Source organism: Gordionus sp. m RMFG-2023, chromosome 3, assembly GCF_954871325.1.
Source record: "Gordionus sp. m RMFG-2023 chromosome 3, tfGorSpeb1-WG-v2, whole genome shotgun sequence".
Classification (NCBI taxonomy): domain Eukaryota; kingdom Metazoa; phylum Nematomorpha; class Gordioida; order Chordodea; family Parachordodidae; genus Gordionus; species Gordionus sp. m RMFG-2023.
The window spans coordinates 38029839-38045212 of NC_088777.1; the positions used below are offsets into that span (position 1 = coordinate 38029839).

General features: G+C 28.5%; 1 protein-coding gene across 5 annotated transcripts in view; it reads left to right on the forward strand.

Annotated features, from left to right (window-relative positions):
- Positions 1-15007, forward strand: part of LOC135927638 (uncharacterized) — a 34505-nt gene extending 19498 nt beyond the window's left edge. For 2 of the 5 annotated variants that reach the window (XM_065463755.1, XM_065463757.1), the window contains 10 exons: positions 999-1376; positions 1543-1626; positions 2082-2247; positions 2436-2478; positions 3548-3659; positions 4066-4251; positions 4931-5252; positions 6386-6487; positions 11106-11216; positions 14799-15007. In XM_065463755.1, coding sequence (XP_065319827.1) covers positions 999-1376; positions 1543-1626; positions 2082-2247; positions 2436-2478; positions 3548-3659; positions 4066-4251; positions 4931-5252; positions 6386-6487; positions 11106-11216; positions 14799-14920 — 1626 coding nt within the window. In that variant the 3' untranslated portion in view covers positions 14921-15007. Of the gene's footprint in view, positions 1-998; positions 1377-1542; positions 1627-2081; positions 2248-2435; positions 2479-3547; positions 3660-4065; positions 4252-4930; positions 5253-6385; positions 6488-6555; positions 6759-10377; positions 10544-11105; positions 11217-14798 lie in introns of those variants that run through there. The other 3 variants (XR_010572133.1, XR_010572132.1, XM_065463756.1) reach the window with 3 other exon arrangements.
- Positions 15008-15374: the final 367 nt, after the last annotated feature.

The following is a 15374-nucleotide window of genomic DNA, read 5'->3' on the forward strand; positions in this document are numbered from 1 at the left end:
GATATATTTTTTTGAATTTCAAGCTAATATTTTGATTTACTATTTGAAAATAAATTAAAATAACTTAATTTCTTTGTATTTAAAGAGCTTTCTAACTTAAATACTAAATCTATAAATTATATAGTAAATTTACAAAAAATTAAACAAATTATTTATGATATGATTCCTATAACAAATACTTAATGCAGATATCGAACAAAACTTATTTATAAAACGGTTGTTATAGAAATAAATAGCCATAAAGAAGAGATATAAGAGCCTTAATTAACATTGGAATAATATATATATCATATTAAAAATTTGATGGCCGGAAAATTGGGACCGTGGGGGAAAACAAATATTAGCGAGCCGGGATGGACTTTTCATAAATCTTTGAGCCTGGTCGACCCTATTTTTCATAAATTGTTGGGTTGGGCCGGGCAAATTTTAAAAAAAATGTAAATTAGGCGGGTCGGACAAAAATTTGGATAACTTTTTTACCATAAATTGCCTTTGACCTGATTACACTTAAAATTTTAGTTTTACATTCTTGTAAATTAGTATTATATTTTGAAAAAGTATTCTTTTATACATATTTTTTAAACAATATTGTTTATAATAACTACATATACTACTAATTTTTTGCAAAGAGATGGACCGGGAAGTGTAGATATAATTTTTACATGTTTAAATGGATATATTGGAGAACTGGCTATTTGCTAAGGAGAGCCAAATTTCCCGCTTTCCTTCTCGCCTTATTTAATATCTTCAAGTATTGAAGAATGCAATTTGCAACTACAAACAAATAGTGTGTTAAAGATCTTGTCATCTTGGGCTTATTGATAAAAAAAGAAAACTATATTTTTTTGTTTAAAATATATATAAATTTAAACACATGAAAGTTTTAAAATAACTGCTATTACCCCCACCCACTTTTCCTATTTATTTATTTCTTCAATCCATCTCCGCCATTTATTAAATCATTATTTATATTATTGATTTAAAAAAAAATATATTAGTCCAATGAAGAAGTATTTACCGACGTGTTCGAAATCCAACTGGCCTCGCTGGTCTTTTTATTGATTCCATCCCTCCTACCCTTCTCTACTAATCAAACATTCCAATCTGACAATCAAAATACGCCTGATCATCTAAAGATCAGCGAAAAAAATGTAGATAAGACCGCTGTAACGACTAATATAGAGGTTAGTCTATTCCACAACCCTATACTCTTGCTTACTCATTTTGGCTTGGGAGATGATCGTAATCTTGACAAAGAAAATTATTTGAATATTATATCGAACATGAAAGTTGCGGCAAAGGTTTACGATACATTGTTGAATGATTGCGGTATCACTCGAGAAGCTGTTAGATCTTCGAATCAAAATCATGAACAGGTTTTTTTTATATAAGGAAGAATGGAAACAAAGGGAAGAAAACAAAGATAGTTTCGATGGAGATAAGAAAGAAAGAAAAAAAGATAGATAGATTAAAATCTGATTAAAATGCTTATTCTCTCATAAAGTTTATATAGAGGTATCTTTCTTTTTCTTTAACAAAAAGACTCTTAGCAATCTCGCAACTCTGTACGCATATGGTGGAGATTCGGTTGGTGAAATTTCTCCTACCCTCGTTAAACTCAAAATGGTAAAATAAGATATAAACATTTTATTTTTTGTTATCGGCTATTTTAAAGATATAGAAAAGGGCACAAATTACATTTTATAGGATGCAATGTTTTGAAAAAAAATTGTCAGATTTCCTAATATTAGTAAATTGAATTTATTGCTAATTAGTTTGGAAATTTTATAAATTAAAAAATGCAATTGGCGGATAATTTTGATAAGATGAGCAAGTGTTTAAACCTCAATAGTTATTAATATATTGTTTTCAGCTAAATACAAATAAGTCACATAACTAATTTATGAGCAAAATATTCCATCCAAAAATATTCGTGTAAATTAAAAGATTCTGATTAAATCTTCTATTGTAATAACCGCTTTCTCATTTCTTCATGTTTTTATTTTATTCTATTCCTAAACCTTCATTTATTTATAATTTTTTTAAAAATGGCTTGACGAATAAACGATGCTGTAAAATAGAATATTTCTTGCTTTTTATTGCTGAGAAAATTTTTTCGCCAATTATCCCCGCATTTTTATCCATTGACCCAAAGATTGCAAGAGCAAAAATGGGCATACGAAAAATCATTACAAGACGTGTACAAATCTTCCGTTCTACCTACTGTTGATACCGTTTTGGATTTAAGTTAAATTTATTTAATTTTGTTATAAAGCTTAAAAAATAAAAGTAATGGAAGTAATTAAAATAAGCTAAGATAGGAAGGAAAAAATAAGAAATGTTATGCATTTAAAATAAGAAACAACTAAAATAAAAATATACTGGTTCTCCTTGTTTACAAAATATATTTATATTTTTCTAATATTAAAACATAGGTGATAAAGATATTATATCATGCACCTTGGAAAAACATATGAAGTTAGTTTTATCCTGTATTGAATTTGAAATTTGTTAAACACTATTTACTATATAAGCATGAATTGTATTCATTCGCACGTAATAATAGAATAAGAGTTTACATTTTAAAAAAGAGGGATAATTTATATATATATAATAACTTTAAGATATCCTTTTTTGGTAAATTCTTTACGGTAATTTTAATCTAATACTGAGAAATTATTTAACTTTGCCAAGTAGTTTCATTTTTAATGCAGGAAAAAGAACCTTAATAATATAAAATCAACTATGTTACACTATTAGAGGTCTGAAACTGACAGGTTAAAAAAATTAAACATTAGTTGCGCCACTGAGAAAAATATTTTTAAACGAACGGGCGGGATGGTGATTTGAAATATTTTACAGAAAGAATAAGCATGAACTGGTCTATATTTACTAAAAAATCATTCATTACTTTATAATATTCCATATTTTATAAGTAGTAAAAAAAAATGTGTACGAAAATGAAAAAAGTTAAACCAACCAAACTAATAGTTTTTAAATAAAAAAACGAGTGGGTTTGCAGATTTTTATTTCTCACTAAAGCACAAAAAAATAAACCACCTTTTTTGAATAATTAGAAATATAAGAATATTCAAAGCAGAGACTTACTTGATGTTTTATCCGGAAATTTTAGTTCAATACATTTGTAATAATTAGATTTATGTGATTTCTTTTATTGATATTTCTGATGGATTTTTTAAATATAATAAAGAGGATAATTTAATTAGTTAACAATTAATTTATACCAGCATTCTGCCCGATACCGTCATAAAATTTGAATCCCGTTAATCTCTAATTCGCATATTAAAATTTATTAAATCTTTTTACTAGAATGTTTTGTTCAAGAAGGCAAATATTAATGAGTCCACTTTTGCACTCATTCAGCTGCGCGAATCCGTGACGATATAAATATTAAAAAATTTGATTACTAATCTTGGAAAGAAATATTCTTTGATATTATCTTTGATATTATCTTTGAATATAATATTATACCTGATTTATGATACTTATTTTTTATTTTACCTCCAAACAAATATAAAAAATTAAGTCAAAATCTTCCTTACTGGTTTTTGGTGGTTTCCGATTTTTATTTCTCTCTAGTCATACCTCATCAAAAAAAGATGGCTCATGGGATAGTCAAATACATAGCTCCGCTTAAAGTAAAAAAAATACACTAATTATTTTTGAAAAAATTAATAATTAGGATGAGGCAGAGTCCCGTAGGGTCGGGCGACAGTATCATTTTTAATAAAAAGGTCCGGCCCGTGTCCCGAAAAAAATATTAATCTATTCCTTTTTGCCTGATTGAAATCTAAATTACAAAATGAATTTAAAAATAAGGAGAAGGGCTAAATAGAGAATAGAATTTCTAAAAAGTCGAACCACGGTTTGGGGCAGGTCAAGAATAAGAAAAAATTTATTGGGGCTCGGTTGAGCTTGGGCCTCTGTGCTCCCTACCCCCGGTATGCAACTGTAGATAGATAGATAGAAAGGAAGGAAAGGGAACGTTAAATAGAAAATGAAACCATGATCTAATTTAAGTTTAAGTATTACCACAAAACATAGGATATAGAGATAGCCAGCATTTACAACGAACCGAAATCACTTCACGTCAGAACTCAAATACTATTCAATCATTCTTCCCCATCCTCGTTATCCCATATCTATAACCAAGAAGTATTCGATAAAATTGCTTGTTTCAAAGCTAAGCTCATATTCGAAGATGTTATAAGGTGCCAAGCTGCTAAAAATGTAATTTTTAAAATATTTTTTTATCTCTTATTTTTCTTTATTTACTCTTCTTTTCCTGTATAATTAATTTATTCTCTTTTTTAAAATTCATATTCCTTTTTCCCCGTTTCATTATGTAAAACGTTTTCCTCTCTTTAAAATTTTGCTGTAACTCGTTTTAAGAATGGTCATAAATTCTACAAACACCAGAAATCTTTTAAATTAATCATTTCTGTCTGAGGTCATTTCTGCTCCTTTAGTCTGTAAAATAGTTTTTGTTAATTTGATATTGTTTGGTTTGAGGGCCAATCAAAAAGTGATTGCTTATTTGCTATCGCATAGTAAAATGATAGAATTAATCAATTTATTTAAAATTATAACATGCCTTAGTCTATAATTTGATTCTATTCTTATTGAATGAATTATGAATCTACATAAGGCACGTTATAGGCGTTGCCAAAGGTGGCGATTCCACGATTTCTTCTCAAATGTCCCTCCTCTTAAATAAAAAATGAAAAGCAAAATTATTATTTTTAAATGCCTGGCCAAAGCTTAAAATAAGTTAACCATATTACTCCAATAAATTCGTGGAAAATTCTACCTAATAAAGCGCCCCCTTTAGTAAAATCTTAACGTAAGATACATTTTAATATTGCTAAAATTTAGTATATAAATGAAAATAATTATTGAATATTTTTAGTGTCTACTCAAAGGTAGAGCCAGTTGCCGCAAAATCAAGAGGTATTTGTTATCCAAGCTATTTCAATCTTCCCACCCTTCCTACCTTCCTTTGCCTATTCACGTTTTACAGAATTGTTCAGGTACTCCTAACAATTACACAGATCGTTCGGTCGATAAAAACAGTAGTTTATCTGAAAATATTCACCGTCGTCAAAGTTTGGAAAATCTACAACAAGATACGATACTTAGTTCACTCATAAACAATTCCGTAGAAAATAACCCATTTATATTTCCCACCTCTACCTCCGCTCCACCAAATAGGACATCATTACCCCAAAATAGTTTAAAAGAATATCTAATTATGAATTTTTGTACCCTTATTTTTGAAAAATTCTGTCTATTATAACAGGATCAGAATAATGTCTTTTTTTCAGTAAAAATTCAAGTTGAGATTTTAAAATTTGAGCTTGCAAAGCAAGTTTTATTGAAAAACAAATTATTATTGTTAAATTTTGAATTTATTACTTCGGGTTAACGGAAAACCCAATGTGCTGAGTATCTTCCTATATATTGAACGTGAAAAAATTCAAGAAAATAAAAAAAAACATATAACGATAAATTACGTTGTATAGCTAGCTGAGACCTTCATGGGCCGGCCCGGCCAGCAGGCTTAAACAGCCAATGGACCTAATATCATATTTGCTAGCGGGCCTGGGTTTTTGAAATTTTTAATTTTTTTTAATGGGTTTGGGCCTAAAATTATTAAATTAAAAATTTAGCTTATTTAAAACAGTTGCTAACTTAAAGAAATATTGCCTTTTTTTCTTCTTTCAATTATAATAAATTTCAGTTTTGTAGACAAAATGATTTCCTAAATACATGTAAATATTGTTTATTTTTATTAAATACAATAAATTAAATTTTTGGATATCAGCTTAGGCCGGGTTTGGTCAAAAAATTAAGGCCCATGAACATGAAGGTCTCTGATAGCTTACCATACAATTTTTGAAAATATTTTTTGCGATTAAAGATAGCTAAAAAAATCTCAAACTTTATAAAATTATGATATCTTATTACAAATATTTTATGAATGTTAAGGCAAAATTTATGGATATTTTTCTAACAATATTATCAAACAAAAAGCCACTTTTTTTAAAAAAAATTAATACCTTAATCTTTTTCTTTACGGTGAACCCATGTTAATTTTTTTTAATGGTGAGAAAAGCTTCTTTTTTCTGAATCCATTCCATAATACATTATTTTATATCAATATCAACTTCTAGGTTTATACTATCACCGTTAAGAACATTATCATAAACAGTTTTCTGTGTTTAAAAGATTCTCATATCTGACATTTAAAAATAAAGATTTCCAATAATGTATTTTTATAATAACAATTTTACCTTATTCATAATAATTTGCCTTAACTTAAAAAGGAAATATATTTCTAAATAAATAAAAACATTTTTGCAAGGTGACAAAAACGAAATACCTTTGACACACAGGTACATAGCATCTCCTCATGCCCCCGGTAGAAGGAATGACAATATTAAATGTGAGAAGAAATATATGCCTGGTTTATATGATAGATAAATACATTTCCTGTATGTTATCATTATTGTTATCTTGAAAATTTTTAATAAGGTATTTAGGACAAGGGAAGTAGTGATAAGTCTAAGGCCTTATCAGCATTCAAGCACACAAAAGATAACAAACCTGAAATCTAGCATTGCAAAATATTGTTTCCAAAGAAATTGAACGTTTTCGCTTTAAATTTTTTATCATTTGCTTTTAGAACCATGTTCATCCCTGTCTAGGATTTTGTACAAATATAAAGCAGTTTGATAGCCATCTACAGGGAAAAAAATTTGAAAAAATACATTTTTTTCTATGGTTATTTCCTTATACATCCGGTTTTCGAAATTTATCAAATTTATATTATCTTTTTTTATGTCATATTAAAGAATTATTATCAAGCTACATAATAAAATTTAAATTATTTCTCTAATATAATTATTTCTCGAGATATTTGAAAATAAATAAGGTGCATTTTGTCAAAAATGTACCATTTTATTTATAAAAGCCCCATATTTTAGCTGGTAAACAGTGTTGGAAACTAAAAATTCATTTTTTTCTTAGTAATAGTATATAATACCAGTATGTAAAATTAAGAAAAATTGAAAGTGGTCGGGTTGAAACCTTGGTTGATTTGATATGGAATTCACCATATTTAAACTACCTTTTATTTATTAGTATATTTATCGTATTAATTTTTTTTATAATGATTGCCAAAGGCTCAATTTCTCAATCGCTCAAATACTATACCCTTTCTGGTATGACCTTAACCTAAGGGGATTATTCTATAAAATTTTTATTTAATTGAATGAAACATAGCACCCAAGCCAAAATTTGTTTGCCATAAGATTATATTATCTTAAAAAAAGATAAATGAATTGTTTAAATCATCATTTATTTATGACCCTTATTATTGAATGGTGTTTTTAAAAGAAAAAACTTGTTGGGTTAATATTTAGTTTTTTTAAAATTTACTATGAATAAATAGCTTCTCCTTTATTTTTAAAATTCTAGAAAGATTACGAGATAATAAATAAAAAATATGGCATTAATAAATATGATTCTAACAACACGGGCAGTTGACAAACAATTAAAAACCACCCTTTTGAATCATATCTTTTGTAATTATCCTTTAAAACTTCTTCTCCGTTTAATGGCGATTTACAGGTTGGCCAGTTTTTACTCTGATTTTTCTTTTCCATACGGTCCTGAGCATTTATATTTGTAAAATTCATTTATGTCATATTCGCCGCTATCACCTTTATCCACATAATCTTGGGCCTTCCTCTAGGTCTTGATCCTCCTACTTCCATCAAGATATATCTCTTTACCCAGTCATCTTTTATCTTACGTTCCACATGCCCAAACCATCTTAGTCTATTACTCGAATTATCATTTCAATCACTTCTATACCCATTCTTGGTCCCAATTCCTTGCTAGTTTTTCTCTCTCAGAGATACCTCACACATCCTCTATTCATCCTCATCTCTGTTCCTTCCATTTTGGCTTCATGACCGCTTTCATTGCCCATGTTTCGCCACCATAAACTAAACAGCTCCTCACACAATCGTAAACTTTCCCTACTAACTTCAGAGAGATATTTTTATTTGTTAGAATAGACAACATCTCTGAACTTCTTCCACGTTTGTCTGATCCTTGCAACAACAGCAGAATCTATAACCATCTGCGTTTAGCATATCACCCAATTAGCAAAACTTTTTCACTTTTCCTGTGTTAACCCATTGCCAATATCCAAAAACCATTTTCTACGTTATCAGTATTATGTACTCCCTTTATGCACGTTCTACAAATAAAGGTCATTCTTGTTAACATTAGACTTCCTATTTTCCTGCAACATCTTTTATGCACCCATTTCTGGTATCTAGTGCATTTGATTGAATTTCTAGTAACTCCTTTCCCACATACACCACAATGCCAGTTACCGGATTCCGCATTTTCAGGCCATTTGCTTCCATAGCCATCTTCCATCTACTAATTTATCCCTCAATACTTCCTCACTGTTTGCCATTAATACAAGGTCATCTGTATATAATACCTCCCAGCAAAGTCCTTCACGAATCTCTTTAGCCACCACATCCATTACTAAGATAAATAATAGTGAACTCGATCCCTGATGAAGTCCTATCTTCACTTCAAAGCTTTTACTATCTTCATCATCCGTCCTTACCGCAGTTTGTACCTTCAAATACATTGCCATCAGTGCCATAACCAACCATTCTTCCACACCTGATTTTCTCAAAGCCCATCTAGTAACCTCGCACGGCACCCTGTCAAATGCCTTCTCCAAATCAAAAAACGCATAATACAGTTTCTTTTTTGTAAAATCAAATTGTATTTCATCAATTTTCGTTTGTTCCCCTATACGCTTCTCTAGCATCCACTCAAATACTTTCATTGCTTATTCAAATAGTTCAATAAGAACCGCAATCTAAAGGATTACCTTGACCCTCTTATACTGGAATAATTATACTTCTTCGCCATTCCTCGGGAATAATTCCTTCTGTGACAATTAGATTGGTTAAATTTATAAACTAAAAATCCCTAAGTCATCAGAACCTTTAAACATTTCTGATACCACTCTAGTCAAATCGCTACCTTCCCTTTTTTCATCTTTTCGATGCTCTCTTAATTTTTTCCTTTCCAAATTTACACCCTGGACCTTCTACCTTTGCACAACGAACATCATGTTTTTTATACCATTACTATCAATCACTATTTTAACTTCCATATTTTTTAAACAACACCTACCACATCCTGCCTCTTTTTTGCCATCAGGACCACATTTCACATTCTTTCTTCGCATTCCATTTCTATAGCCAGTTACTGCCTTTGTTCTTGCGCTTTCGTTAATAATTTCATGGCATTTCTCGCCACCTTGTAAACTATTTTCTTTACTATTGTACCATTCTTAAAATACCTCAGTTTCTCGTCTACGCTACCTCCGGATTCCATCACCATTCCTTATGTCTAGGCGGCCTTTTGCTCATCCACATTTCTCCTCAGTTGTTCTCAACCAGGCTTTCTTCATGGATTCCAACTTGTCATTTACCCTAGATACTTGTGCCACCTCCGCCTTTCTTATCTCCAATGTCATATTGAATTGACGTCTAGCACGCTTCTCCTTCAATTCCCAAACCTTCAGCTTTGGCACAAACTTTCTTTAAATAATCCTGGCGCCTTTAAAAGTGAGATCTCTTATAACTAGTCATTGGTGTTCAATACATTCCTAGCATCACCAACGTCCAAAATTTTCACCTCTTCCGGATTTCTCATGCCTTAACTAAACTCTCCATGTATTCCCTCATAACTTTCACTACTCGCTCCCATATGCCCATTAATATCACCAGCCAGGATAATTTCCTCTTCATTTACCAATTTCGATGTCACCTTAAATTGACTGTCTCAAAATATATCTTTCTCTTCTTCACTTCTTCCAACCTGAGAAATATATGCCAGAATAATATTGCATAGCTTTCTACCAAAAATCATCTTGATAATCATTATCTGGTTATTTATTTCTTACCTCGATTAGTTTGTCCATTCATTTCTCTGCAACCAATACGCCAATGCCAGCCTTACCATCATTGCTTACTTGCCAAAAAAATGTATACTTTTCACTTGTCCTGCCAATCATTCTTGCACCATTACTTTTCCACCTGGTCTCTTGTATGCAGCACACATCTATATGCCTTCTATGCATTGCGACCACTTCTCTCCCTCTTCACGTCATGCTCCCAACATTCCATGCCGCAATTCTTACTCTATCCCCCGTAAACTGGTTTCTCCACTTATTATCAGGGCGTTTATGGGTTTCATTTTTACGAATCGTGGTTTCACCAGGTTTCTAATTCTTCTTTTTGTCGTAAGCAGATGAAGAGGCCCACGGGGTACTTTTGGCTCTGCCCAAGCTTTGTTGTAATCATAAATTTTGGAGCAAGATTTTTACATGTGGATGCCCTTCTTAACATCATTCCCTTTAGATGGTTTTTACACCCCGTCGAGGAGACGGTGATCCTATTCTAGACCCAAGCCACAGGTCCTTTAAATATATATTTAATTTTTCGTAAATCTATAATATTTATAAATATTAAAATAAAATTTACCCAATTCATTTATTTTTATAAATTTTAAAAAAAAGAAATTAGAAAACTAGAACCCTGCAAATATTTGATTTTTGGCCCGGCCCAAATTTTTATTTTAGGCCTTAGCCCGGTACGAAATTTTTGATTAAAAAACATAAATTAGACGCTTTTTATGAGATAAAATCACTACTTGTTTTGTCCTTATCACAGTGAAATTCTAATGGTTATTTCATTTTTTATAAAAGAGAAAATTCATTTTCTCAATTATTTTTTATAATGTTCCAACCAACCCCAATCTAGACTGATTTTTTACTTTTAGGTCCAAGGACGAATTAGTTTAAAAAGTTAGGCCCTAGCGGGTTAGAGATGACTTGCAGAGCTATATTATGAACAACAAATGGCTTGTATAGTATATTTAAAAAAAAATTTAGATAAAAAGGATAATAAAAAAGGGTTATGTCGTAATTAAAGGAATTTCTTGAGACAGTTATAATTCATATTTAAACAATAAAATAGGAAAAATATACAGAGAAATGAATGCGCCATTTAATAATATTTCCAATCAGGAGAATCGCGATCCTGTAAAGTATCATGCAATTGATATTGAAGACCCACCTGGATCCTTAGGTATTATCTGAATAAAAAAAATAAATATTAAATTTTCATTTTAAGGTATATTTTTTATATTGCAATGTTTCGTTCAAGCTTTAATCAGAAATTATTCTATATTGCCTATTTTACAAATATCGAAAAAGGGGAGAATATTTAAAATATTCATCTAAGATATATGATTTTTTTGTATCTTTACTCACTATCTTTTTCACATTTTTAATAAGATACTTGCATCTGTATCTAAGATCAAAAGAATTTTTTTCATTTTCTTGACAAAAGTTAGATACTTTTTATGTTTTTGTTTAAAAATTTAATAATCAATCACGTATAACTTTTTTCTTGGATTATTGTATTTGTTTATCTTTCCTACCTCTCTTCATATTTTAAAAATATCGCTAAATTTTATAGCATATTTATAATCAACTTGAAAATCGACAACTTACATCATTATACATAAATAACACCAAAACAAAATAGGGAAGGCACGCATTTTATATATTAGTGTAATGAATAGAATAACACCATTGTATAATATATTTTTAATTTGTAGAAACCTTCATCGTAGTAATGAAATTATGGAAATAAGTTCCCTTTAATCAAATTCAAAACTTAAAATTTTAGATGAAATTTTTTTAAAAGATTAAAGTGAAAAAATATAAAAGTATAACAATAATGCTAAGCCTGAACAAACAAATAATCTATAAAGTGTCAACAAATTATAAATTTTCTTAAACATATTAAATTATTTATATTTAATAATATATAGTTTTGTTCTTATTTTTGCTTGCATTTATTCTAATTAATGGTTGCTTTTCTTTTTAAATCATATTATTAGAAATAGGTGTTATGTTTTAATATATATTATTAAGCCCATTATATTTTTATAAGCTTTATAATGGTTATATTGTTTTGTTTGTATCAATATTATTAAAAGGTGCCATTTAGAATTTTTCAAGACGTACCAATTATATCTAAAGACCCAGGGGGAAAACTAGCTCTCCATCACCACAAAAAAATTATCCAATAATCACAAAATAAAATTGATAGTATTTGTTGCTAGGGGGTTTATACTCTATAGATTTAGTTGAACAGCCTAAATTTGTTAATGATGGGAGGCTTATTGCAATGAAAAATTGAAGAAATACGAGAATCAAATTCAGCCCTTATAAAATATTTATAAGGCTCAATCTATCTGCATCACGGCAGATTTACGGACTGCAATAAAGATAAAAACCATTGAAAGATGATCAAGAAAATGCTTGAAACATTCTTATGTTAAAATAGCAGAGTCAATCAAAAAAGTTTATCGAAGTTCAATATTTCAGATAAGCTAATTGCAACAGTTAGAGATAACACTTCATTTTGTCAGGTCATTTACTGAATATAGTGTAAAATGTTTGTGATTGAGATAATAAACTTGAAAATTCAATTTGTCACATTAGCTACCTTTATTAAGACCTGTTCAAGATGGTATTGGCAAAGATTTTGGAATTTTTTGATGAATATAGTAAATCATTTAGCATTTATATATCATTCATGCTTTAATAACATATTGAATCTGAAGTAACTAGTGGTTATTTATATTTAATTATTTCACTTAAGATAAATTAATATTTCTTTATTTCACTTTAATAAAAAGACATATATATATTTAAAATTTCTGACTTTATATAAGGATGTTAATATGAATAATAATAAAATGATAACTAAAATAAAATGAAATTCACGAGGTTAACTTAGAGTATGATTTGAATATAACTTAATACAAATAACAAATTAAATAAGTTATAATGTAAGTGGGTGAATAATGTAGTAAATATGTTTTTTAAGCCATATAAATAGGTCAAATGACCTAATTTAATTAAATATTTATGTTATTATATAAATCAGATTATAAGAGCCAGATGAAGGAAAAAATACCATCAAAATATATTATTAAAAAAGCCCTAAATTTATTAGTACATAATCAAACTACAACATTATTAGATTTAACACTAATAACCGAGAAAAAGATGATTATTAGTTTAATAATACAAATGATATTGAACTGGAGGTTTTTAATTATTTTAAAGATCGTTGAAATAATAAACTATTATCCTTCCATTAAGGGAAATTTAAAAAAAATATAATCTTCACTTAGTAGCTCAGATTGAAAGGTTATTCTTTTTTGACACAATATTATTTACTCTGTAACGGCAAAGACTTGTGATAAATTATTAGAAAAATGGATTATTTTCAAAAATAATAATTTAATTTATTAAATACACTGATAGTTAAATTAATAAATTTCAAAATAATGTAAAATGATATTTCAACTCCATAAAAAATACTAGTATGCCTTACCTGTCAAATTATATGAATGGGTTAAAATTAATATTTTTTGAAATGTTTGATTATGTAATCTGCCTCGACATTATATATGATAATTTTATATAATTTACCATTTATTGTAAATATTCATTTTTATTATAAAATGAGTTTTATTAATAATATTCTTTCTCTAATTATATACCTATGTTATATTCTCCACAACATTATATTTAATTTAATAGGTAATGATAATCTTATAAAAAAAGTACCTAGTATTTAAGATACTATTTAGAAAAAGATACAAATATCTTAGATCTTGTATTTTTTGATATTTTTAATAAGATATATCTGTCACTTTGCAAAATGATATATTTTTTAAAAATTCACTTCAATATTTTGCCATATTGCTAGTAGTACTTGAACGAACTCATCTACAATCATTTCTATATATTTGAAGCACACCCTAATTATGTTTTTTTTTAAATTCAGGATGATCGAACAATGTTAGTCAAATTTCTTTATGCTAATTATGATAAATAGTCTAACTTATTAAAAAATATAATTAATTTTAAAATCATAAAAGAGACGCTAAAAGTTAACTAAGCAATTTACCCTCAAAAATGTTAATGAGCTCTGCTCTTCATTCGACATAAAATAAATATGGTGTTAGGTCTTAAAAACGTCTGAGATCGATAAACGCTATTGCATACCACAGAAAAATAAAGAACTGAATTTAGAATTAACAATTTCAAAACAATTATAGGGAAATCTATATAGGTAGAACTTTTTAAGCCTGGCCCAGCACGGATTTTTTTTTATAAAAATTCTTGTTTTCAAACTCCGGCCATGATTTTTATTGAGCTTGTTTAAGTCTGTCCTGGTTTATTTTTTATTATGATTGATCATTTTTTACGGAATATTGAAAATATGAGCAATAAATAAATGCTAAATGACTCCTTTATACAATTTTTCCAACTGATTAAAGGATATTATTTTTATTTTTTTGTTTAAAAAAATCGACTTCGGCTCGGGTGTTGTAAAAAATTATTTCTATACCTAGTCCAGGTTCGTAATTTTCTCTTAAAGCGCTGCCCTGATTTTTAAGATTAAATTATTTTACCTTTCAGAACGGGTTCCTGGCTGGGATCATACTGATCATTTTTTTAGTCCTTGATTATCAGAAAAGACCTTCCAAAAGTCATTATTTTTAGCCGTCTCTAAAAATCTCTAAATTTTGTAATCACTAATATTAATTTTTAATATAAAAAATAATATAATAATTAAAAGACTATACACAATCTTTCCTCGTTCACGATCCAAAAAAATCAAGTTTACCTGATGAAATTGGTCCATACCGAAACAGAAAATCAATCGATTACACCAGATGCAATAAAATTAAGGAGATATGAAATTATCAATATTTAATAATTGTGTATATTTAATGTGTGAAAACTGATTTGTCTGATTACAATATATATATCATTATTTATGTATTATGGTGCTAATATCTGATATTTAAATCATTGAGGATTAGCCAATCAAATATATTTTTTAAATTCTTCTACATAACAAAAAAAATAAAGCAAAAAAAAGGATATAGAAATAAAAGATAAAATATCGCAGATTTACTAATTTTTTTGTTTTCACTCCTTAGAAAATTTTATTTCTAAATATTCAAAACAGGAACGGGTTATGTTACCCATCTTATAGTTAACTTTTAATTATACACTGTGTCCCAGTTAAGTTAAACTAATATTTTTTTTTTGACAATGAATCTCAATTTTAAAAAAAGAAATAATTGTTTATTGCACAAAGACAAACAGAATTCCAACTTTTCAACATGTAAAAATTTATTTTTTATTA